Source organism: Mytilus californianus, unplaced genomic scaffold (assembly GCF_021869535.1).
Source record: "Mytilus californianus isolate M0D057914Y unplaced genomic scaffold, xbMytCali1.0.p SCAF_18, whole genome shotgun sequence".
NCBI lineage: Eukaryota > Metazoa > Mollusca > Bivalvia > Mytilida > Mytilidae > Mytilus > Mytilus californianus.
In genome coordinates, this window is record NW_026262666.1 from 10993403 (window position 1) to 11003828 (window position 10426).

General features: G+C 31.2%; 1 protein-coding gene across 2 annotated transcripts in view; it reads left to right on the top strand.

Moving 5' to 3' along the window:
- The window catches only part of LOC127726709 (uncharacterized), a 74944-nt gene extending 65838 nt beyond the window's left edge, over positions 1 to 9106 (top strand). The window contains exons 8-11 of one of the 2 annotated variants that reach the window (XM_052234173.1): positions 1791 to 1997; positions 2206 to 2256; positions 3747 to 3854; positions 5826 to 9106. In XM_052234173.1, coding sequence (XP_052090133.1) covers positions 1791 to 1997; positions 2206 to 2256; positions 3747 to 3854; positions 5826 to 8452 — 2993 coding nt within the window. In that variant the 3' untranslated portion in view covers positions 8453 to 9106. The remainder of the gene's footprint in view (positions 1 to 1790; positions 1998 to 2205; positions 2257 to 3746; positions 3855 to 5825) is intronic. The other variant, XM_052234174.1, reaches the window with a different exon arrangement.
- The last annotated feature ends 1320 nt before the right edge of the window (positions 9107 to 10426 follow it).

The following is a 10426-nucleotide window of genomic DNA, read 5'->3' on the forward strand; positions in this document are numbered from 1 at the left end:
TTTTCAAATTGCAAAACTGCAGCTATACAATTTTCGAATTTTGTTTCGTAAAAGCTTACGTTTGTTAATTGTCTTTCATTTTGTTTGTCGTTTTTTTCCTTGCAAATTGCAGATATCAAAACAAAAATAAGACGATATTTTAATAAGGAAGTGAGTCAACTATCCACGATTGATAAAATTAATTTAATCTAAGCATAAATGTATATAGGTACATGTACGAACTTTAATAATGAGCACAACCTATACCATTTAATAAGCTAGATAAGGCCACGACATGACAAAACGTAACATTATTTAAACAAGAAGTTCCAACGATAAATATATGTTTGATCCATTTTATAAATTTAAAAACAAAGATGAAGATCGGTCCAACTCTTTTGGTTGCTCACAGAAAAAAATATCAAAATCACATTTACATCATTTACTAATATTATCAATTAAAAATCGTACTGAAAATACTATTAAGATTAAATAGCATACACGACTTTGGAGGGGAAAAAACGGACACGAGATCGATAAAATTCTACAGGTTTTTGCAAAGTTGCCATTGATAAACAACATACTGTCAAAAGTAGTGTGGTTACATAAATTTTCAATGTACCTTATTGTTCAACATCATCGACAATTAGACCCAACACAAACTACAAAGAATTCAAGAATTTATTGTTTAATGTACATTTTTAAACACACCATATCGGATTAGTTAATTTGTAATGTCCAGACAGAAATATTGCAACTATATTCAGGAAGTGAAAATGGTACTTTGATATTAATGTAACCCTTTTTATGACCAAACTGGTTCCGGCTTGTAGCTGGATCTAGTAATCCACAAGAAGAAATGTTTATTTATTCTTACTCATTTTCCTATCAAATTTGCTCCGTGTAAGACTAGAAAGAAGCAAGTACTAGTTTCGAACTCGTATGCCTAGTTTTGTGTATTGCCGCAATTAATCTAGATGAGCAAACAACCACTCAACCACCCTGTCTATTACTATTACAACCTTAGATTCTTAAACAAATAGAGGGTGGTTATTTTGGTTTACAATATTTTTTCCCTATAATTGTAAAATTTCTAATCCAAGAATTCAAATATAGATAAATATTCAACGTGTGACCGAACAAAACATTAATTCACGAATGCTCATAGCGCATGACTTTTGAATTATCAGGGTTGTTCGGTCAAGAGTTGAATATATTTTGATATTTTAATTCTTGGATTAGTTATTCTTTTTATTACATTGACTATGGACTATTTAATGGAAATATTGTAGAAAATTAAAGGAACTATATCTTTTTCTACACATTCTCAATTGTTTTGAAATAATGTCATTGACAACGTCTGACAGCACCCATTGTTGTATGACGTCAAAGTAGTGAAATTATCAGATTTTATTTCATATGTGATGTTATCAGTTTTTATTTCACTGGGTAATTACGGTAATTCATTGCAACCACTGTTATAATGTGTATTACTGCTCTTATACAAAAAACTTCTCCTATCCATATTTTTAATTGTCCAAATAACTTTTCCCAAATAAATATCTCTTAAAATTGATCAACTGGTGACAAGTATTAACCCATTGATTAAGTGCATTAGGTTCTTTGTATGGAACAAGTGTAGTTTAATAAAAATATTCTTACCATCTATTTTCATCTAATCAATTTTTCTAAGGTTTTTTTATCAATGACCTCACAGCCTTTACTCCTTTGGATAGAATATCTTCTTCGTCTTTTCATTAAAGCTTTCCCTATTGGTGAGCAATATTTTTTAAAACTTTGTTTTGTTAAAGGTATTCCATTTACCCAAGGATGTGGTGAGGTCTTGCAAACGTCAGTAGACAATTTATCCGATGACGTATCAGATGCGAATAAAACCGTCCATCATACACAGAGAGACGTATTGAATATAAAAGAAATTGTCAGTGATACAGCTAGCAATGTCTCAGTTATAAAAGAGATTGTCGAAGGTGGAAGCTTACCTTCTCAAAAACCAAAAAGTAAGTAACTGCAGTTAAAGAATTTAGTCAAGAGCCGGCTTTGTACGCCTTTTCGAATGTTTAAAAAAATCCACTCTATATCGACTACATTTACGTATATACCTTTATGTTTGTCATTGTTCAATATGTTGTTTTAAACTGTTTTGCACACATAGTCTCAAGTTGGAAACTACGAATTAATTTTCAAAATTTCCATTTTCAACTTCAGGATCATGGGGGACAGAAGTTTTGCAAAAAGAAAATCGCGAGATCTTTCAAGGTTTGTGTTTACATCATGATTTCCTATATGATTTATATGTATATGTTACAGGCATTTTCTGAATTTAGGTATTTTGTAAAATGCCTGCAAACTTTAGGCTTTTTCCAAAATGCCCGTAAGATTAATGCATTTTCTGAAATATATTTGCCTGTAAGATTCAGGAATTTTAGTTATTGACTAAATTTGTTTAGAAATTATTTTTATAGAATAAAATGTTCTCAAAACTTGAACCATTGAACAAGAGAGGCGAAAGATTCCCCAAAAGGAAATTCGAACTCATGAAAGTGTTCAACATTTGCAGAGCAGATTTATATATGTAATAACGCTTGCATTGTACGAGTTTTGATAATTAAAAATAAATTCTTCTGAATTATTAAGAATTCCCACTGAACTCGACACTTATTCGTTATTTCATAGACTGATTGGATTGCAGTTTCAGTTACTCAATTGCCCTGATTTTTTTGCAAATACATTGTTTGGCGTTAAATATTGTCTTAGCACTACAACAACATATTAAACACATTCAGGTTTGTCAATATTTATATTAAAAAAAAAAACACTAAACGTTCGAAATCATGGGGTTTCGCAAACGGCACACACATGAATATCTTCTTTTTCTTGTATTCCTGAAATATTGAAAGTAACATTTACATGATTATGATGACTTACATCTTTTTGCTTATCAGTGCATTCATAGCAACATTTGTTTTCGTTCTTGGTATGCATGAAATATTTACTATTGAACGCAAACAAACAACATTCACTCAATAAAAAACTTAGTTTTCTCTGCTACATATTACACACTTCTGTTTTGAAGCTAGATTTTTTTATAAAAAATCATTTGTAAATTTTGTTGTATTGCAAGAACAGTTTGTCCTTCTGCTATGAATAACTATCTGAAAGACAGAGTGAGTACATACTTTTAACACAGTTTCACAAAAAAGAACTTATTATAGATATACAAACTTTCCTAGTTGGTATTTGAAGAATAAACTTAATTTTACCGAACAAGTAGCTCTTTTGGAAGATATTGTTTTTTTTTTAGGTCTTATGCATCTCAATGATATCCTTTTTCTACAAATTAGCTGAAACTGAACAGGCAATTCATTGAATTTTGAATGAAAATGTCAGTCATTCTACAATTGACTATGTATTTGTACTCATCTGATATAATGCTTGTCAAGTTTAGCATGATTAGGCAATGTATAAATTGGCTGAAAATTCATTCATTTACAAAATGCCTAAATTCAGAAAATGTCTGTAACATATCTATATCATACACATTTAAAAGTTGTTTATCATCATTTTATAAAAAAAAAAACAATTTTTGACGTTATCATTATATAACAACTATATAATTGTTTTGAAATAATGAAAAATAAAAGTGTCTACAATTTAACATAAAACAATAAAATCATTAACTCCTAGAATTACATATTTTGATATTGTAAAATTGTTTTAATGACCAATAATTTGCTCCTTTTTTGTAGTACCTAGTAATCTGTTTGAACACCATGTAACACACGATTACAAGTGTACAAGAAATGATGTAAACCTTCAGGAAATTCTGGAAAAACACAAATGTGTAACAGTGAAAGGTATTTCTAGTAAAAAATAAAATAACAAAAATACCGAACTCCAAGGGATTTCAAAACGGAAAATCCTTTATAAAATGGCAAAATCAAAAGCTCAATCGATCAAACGAATGAAAAACAATTGGTTTATGGCAATTTTCATATTTTGAGCTAAGCATCGTTTTTACATCCTTTCCCCCCGTTACTATACAGTTTTTATCCTAATTTCTGGATTAGGTTGCTGCAAAGTATTTCAAATAAATCTTTACAATTTCTAATATTGCCTTTAATTTAAGGTACAACTGAAAATAGGTTTGGGGTACAAATCTACAAGAGAGCGAACAAAAGGAAACATAATAGACATAGAGATGTCAACATAAATATGGTAACAAATTTTAGCATATTCTATCAAAAACATTATGATCAACACCGAATTTCCTAAAGTACTACACATTATTCATATACTAATCTGATTTTTTTTACACGTTTCGTATATAAATTTATATTTGTTAAGTAAGGTTTGAACTCTACCTTGGTAAAGAAGTCACAAAGCTTTTAAATGTTTGTTCATTTTCGAAACATATCAGCGCATCATGTGTGATATCTTCAACAAGTGCATGTGAACAATTTTACGCATTTAACAAAATAATGCTACACAGTGCAAGCAAAACACATTTAAGAAAATCAACAAGTAAAACAAAGCAATAAAATTTGTATTGAAAATTAAATACTCTTACATAATATGTAATTTTCTATGACTACTCTTACACATTGATGTATTTGAACAAGTGGTCTCGGTCGCATTGTTTTCAAACAAATTGTCTGAAATAGAAAACATGGATAATTGACACTTAATTCAAGGAGACTTTCGGAGTTGCGTGTTGTTCAAACAATTTTTGATTTTGATTATTTCTTATAATTGCTGCCCTATTTTGCCTAATCTTTCCTGAAAGATTATTAACGTGTATTAACATATATGTCAAATTATTAAACATTTAGGAGATTCAAATATTTTTAAATTGCATATTCTAACAAATATTTAAGAATATAGAAATATTAATCTCATTCAAGTACCAAATAAATATTGACATAAGAGGTGTTGATCATAAAGACAAACATTCAGGTAAATTATTAAGATGTAATTTACATGTGATCTTTCTTTGCAAGTCAAAAAGTTTTTTTTTATTACGACACAAAAATTATTTAAAAAAAAAGGAATATCACGTGGCGTCATAACTACATCTGTGTTCTAAATTAACAGTTTTAAGGTTAGTAATACATCATTTAAAGAAAAAACATAAATGTAAATCTAAAATCCAAATGTAAAAGTAAACAGAATACGCCCCCTATCATGCCAGTCTTTTGTATAAAGTACTGCAAATTTTTAGCGTATTATTACGGTATCGATATATTTTCGTTTTTGTTCGTCCTTTTACAGAAAATGTCAAAAAAATACCTAAACAAATGCACCCATTACCACCCTAAAGGCTGGAATCAACTTGGGGGATTTTCTCCATTGATTTTTTGGAGAGGGGCTGAAAGGAAAGTCAAAGTCGTAATTTCGCTCGTAATTTTTTGATATATTTTTGCAACGATACAAAAAAAAATGAGAAACTGAAAAAAGGAGAGCAATTCAGATTTTATTTGGAATATTTATATCTCCAGATTTGTGATAAGTCTAACCGTTTCTCAGCTGAAAAATGGAGTCAGCTTACAACAATGCTATTACAATGGTACATAGTTAAATTTCAATTATTATTGCGTTTTTGTTCAATTTGTTTTTTTCAGATGAAGGATTTAACTTGTGTTGATAGTTTACATTCAACGTTTCATACAAGAAATGACTGCTTTCACCCTATACTTCAGCACAATATTTTATCCTGCAAATTACTTTTCCAAACACAAATACTGTCTTGTATACACATTGCAGTCATGTAATGGTTTTCGATACAGTTATTTAACATTCCATACTATGTCATATCTTTTTATTTTTAGGATACATAGGTACGGGAAAGTCACAACTAGCCCTTAATTACGGACTTCAAATGAAAAAGGATAACAATTTAGTTTGGAAGTTTGAGTGTAGCAACATTCAAGAGCTATGGCGATCAATGGCTTATCTCTTGAAAGAACTTCGATTTAAAATTAAAGACACAGAAAATAAAAAAGATGACATCCTTTTCATGGCAAGAACTATCAATGAATATCTCGAGAAAAATCATACAAGAATGCATATTTTAATATTTGAAGACGTAATTGATGACTCCAGAAATATAATTGAGACTTTCATCAATGTATATTTGGCAAAAAGAGGCAACCTGAAAGTTTTAGTTACGTCATCTTTATCAGTGACTGAAATAGAATTGGAAATTGTTGGTTTTTCTGAAGAAGAAGCAATAGATTTTATCGATGCTATAGAGGCAAACGATGCTGAACGAGAAGAACTTGTCAAAGCATTCAGTTGCAATCCTTTAGGACTGAAAATTGCTATAAGATACATAAAGCATTGCCAAATATCAGTTGGGGCATTTCTTGGAAAACTTAGCGTACCAAAAGGTGCATTAGAAATTGAAAATTCCCCAGTCATTGCCCAGCGCTGCGAACTTAAACCACTATTTCAGTCCTTACATCTTATTCTTAGTGACATTCACTCAAAAGATCCAAGCATATTACAAAGAATATTACTGATGCAATTTCTGGGATCGGACAAGATACCTGCAATCCTGCTAGAAAACGCACATCTAAATTTTTTTTCTGGGAAAATAAAAGAGGAAGGAAGGAGTAACGGCCCTTTGGAGCGTATCGATGATGTAATTTCCACATTGAAGCACTATTCATTTGCTAGCGTCAGCGGGATAGACGAGGAAAGAGTTCTTCATACACACAGTGCTATATTATTGGCAACGGAGAACTACACTTCTGAGTCAAATGATATAACAGTTATGGACATGTTGAAAGCTCTTCTTTGGGCAGTGGTTTCCTTAATGCACAAGGATAATAGAATGAAAGCCGATTTAGACAGACACATATACTTATTACCATATGCTGAATCTATTTTGAACCGTACACGTAAATTGTTAGAGATTACTAACAAGGCTGAAACAAAACAATTTATGGACGACCTTTCATTTTCTTTACCTCTTGTTTATGTGAGTGATATTGTTGGATACACTTATGATTTCGATGAAATGCATCATTTCGGAGAAGTTTATTTCCAATATGCTAAATCATACTTTATAGAAATGGTGGGAATGAGTGTGTTAAGTCATGGCAATACAATTGAAGATATACAGATAAATGCGAAGAAAACAGCAACTCAACTAAATCGAAAAATGGCAAGTATTTTAAAACAAAATACAAAAATGCTCAATACTGTTGGTAAATGGTATATTCTCAATAAACACAGATCACGAGACGAATTAGAAATCATACAGAATGGATTGCAGAAGGCTGGGAAATCACTTAACGGCAAATTGAGAACAGACGAAGATTTAAATTTACTTTGTGAAAATAAACTAGCAGTTCCAAAGAAGAGGATAGGCTACTTTTACTTTTTTGAAGTAGGTATTTCACTCTTGTATAGCTACGGCAGACGACTTTTCTATACCGTGGACAAAACCTCAGATTCTCTCGCGGGGTATTATTGTTACTTTTTGTATGTTGCCGATCATTTGAGTAATATAGTGGATGCATTAAACCCTGAGTGGAAAATTCTACACAGTTTGCTTACAAAACGAAGTGGAACTATCCAACAAGCAATCGAGAATTCACACTTTCCTGAAACTGACTTGAAAAAATTGAAAAATATAGCAGAGCGATGCTTATATTCAGTAGAAGACAAAAGCAGCAGATACTTTCTTTTTGGAACAGTCTTTATGGAAACAGACAGCGATGTATTCAACAAGGTGATATGGCTGAAGCAACTCGTGAGATGTTACAAAAGAATGCTGAAAGTAGCGGAAGATGAATCAGAAAGGGATGAAATTGAACAAAAGGGCAAGGATCATGTAAATCACCTTTATGGTTTAATTCAAGAGTTCAAGCACACATCATCTTTCCCGAGTTTATTACTATGTATTGGAGAGTTTTATCAATGCATACGTGACTTTCACAGAGCCAGAATCACTTTTCGCCAGTTATATTCCAAACCAACACAACCGGAACAGAAAGTGAAAGCTCGAAAACACGAGAGGAAAGCTTACATTTATTATCTACAGTGCTTCCTATTAGAACAAAGAAAGAATAAATCAGAAAATTTACAAAATGAAGCATGCGTCGAATTAGAAGATGCAGCATGTAAAGAAGTAGAAAATCTGATCCCAAATTGTCACAAAATTGTGATGAATCATGCAGAAGAGAAAATGGAGCTGGAACACATTTTGTTTATGTCTACACCAGAGAGTATTCTGAAGCACGAGGAAAGAGCATGTATTCAGTATCTAAATAGCCGTTTACGGCATTTACAGTATGGTAGTTTAAATAGACATGACTATAATCTGCACGTGAAAGAAATCGAAGAACTTTTGCAAAAATTTTCTGACATGCCATTAAAACATGAAATGTTAGGACTAGCCGATATGAAAAGTCAATTCTGCCTTTTAGAAAAGAAACAAACATTTTAAACGTTTAATTGCGACATTTAAAGCTAAGTTTAACGCGTTAAATCAATTCATCAATTTATGCAGCACAATCACCTTTCAAATTTAGTAAAAAAATATTAGATCTGCAAATTAACGGTAGCAACTTTGTGTTTTTTCCTCTGCCGGATTTCAACCTATGCTTCTGTGAACTCATGACAACACCACCTGTACTGTCTTATGATATAGACTACTCAAACAACTAAGCTTAATTAAACAAAATAGCTTTTGTTCGTCGAGTAATGACTTTCCTGGTCGGTTTTATCTGTAACACTTTATGACGTATTATAGCATGCACATGAACTACCTTGTAGATAAGATTTTTTCATGTTTGTCGTAAAAGATAACAATATTTTCTATGCATTCACATCCATATCATTTTAATATATATGTCTAAATATGTGACATCTTTGTGACAGACGTTCTCAATCAGATAAACTAGGATTATACAGGGCTATAAACACTAGATACATATACCTTTAGCCCAACAATATCAGATCTGCAAAATTTGTGGCGATATCGATGTCACAGAGACGTTGGCTCAAATACTGCAGAAAAAATCAAATTTTCATGGAAAGTAATTTCAATTCCTTGTGTTTGTAAAAAAATAATTATTTATATAAAATATCTTGCAATCTTTTTCTTTCAATTCTTTATTATAGCAGTCTAGTTTATATTGGGATATCGAACATTTCTATTTCAAATTGAATTCTTTTTTTAAATGCATGAACTTTCATTAAAAGAGCTTACAGTATGAAAAAATAAGATGTGGTATGATTGCCAATGATACAACTTTTAACCCGCATGATCAGAGACCAAATGTAAGGAATATTAGCAACATTAGGTCACCGTTCGGTCTTCAACAATGAGCTTCACAAAAAGTAAAATAACAAAAATACCGAACTCCGAGGAAAATTCTAAACGGAAAGTCCCTAATCAAATGGCAAAATCAAAAGCTCAAACACATCAAACGAATGGATAACAACTGTCATATTCCTGACTTAGTACAGGCATTTGTTTATGCAGAAAATGGTGGATTAAACCTGGTTTTATAGCTAGCTAAATCTCTCACTTGTATGACAGTCGTATCAAATTCCATTATATTGACAACGATGTGTGAACAAAACAAACAGACATAATAGGTAAAAATGTCAAAAATAGGGGTACAGCAGTCAACATTGTTTTATAATCTTAATCACTATAAATACAAACAAATATGTCAATTGTCCGTAAAGAAGCTATACATGTCTCCGACATGACGAAATATAAAACAATTAAAATAAACAATCAACGGCTTCATTTACGATTAATCAATAAACAAATATGACAGATAACAACCAACAACAACCACTGAACTACAGTGTCATGAGCGTAACATCCTCTTCATAACCTGGGACATTGGTGTAACAGCATAACATGGGGTCAAACTGTAAACATCTGTTTGTAAGGGCACGACTCATCAATCTATCGGGAAGCACGAATAACATTTTAAAATAACTTACAATACAAAAAGACAAAACGTTACATTTTTCGTCGTTGCTGAAAGCTAGTTCAAAGCAAATTACAACTAATAAATAAATCATGTTTTCCCAGAATAAAAAAATAATAAGTAAACACACAATGGACGCCATGATTAGTCTAAGAATAACATGACCTTGTATAATGCCAAAATATAAGCATCAACAGGACCAAAAGTTTGCATGACTGTTTAAAAAAAATATTCATTTAGTTATGTTTTAATTTATACATAACAAAATCAATGTAAGTATACTGAAAAAGACAATTTTCAATGATTTATTGAAATAACAATAGTGCAGCGGAATATATCAAAGGGACATTCAAACCCATAAGTCGAAACTGACAACGCTATGACACAAAATGAAAAACGACGAAAATTACAACAGTCCACAAAACACAAAGTAGAAAACTAAAGACGGAGCAACACGAACTTCAATTACA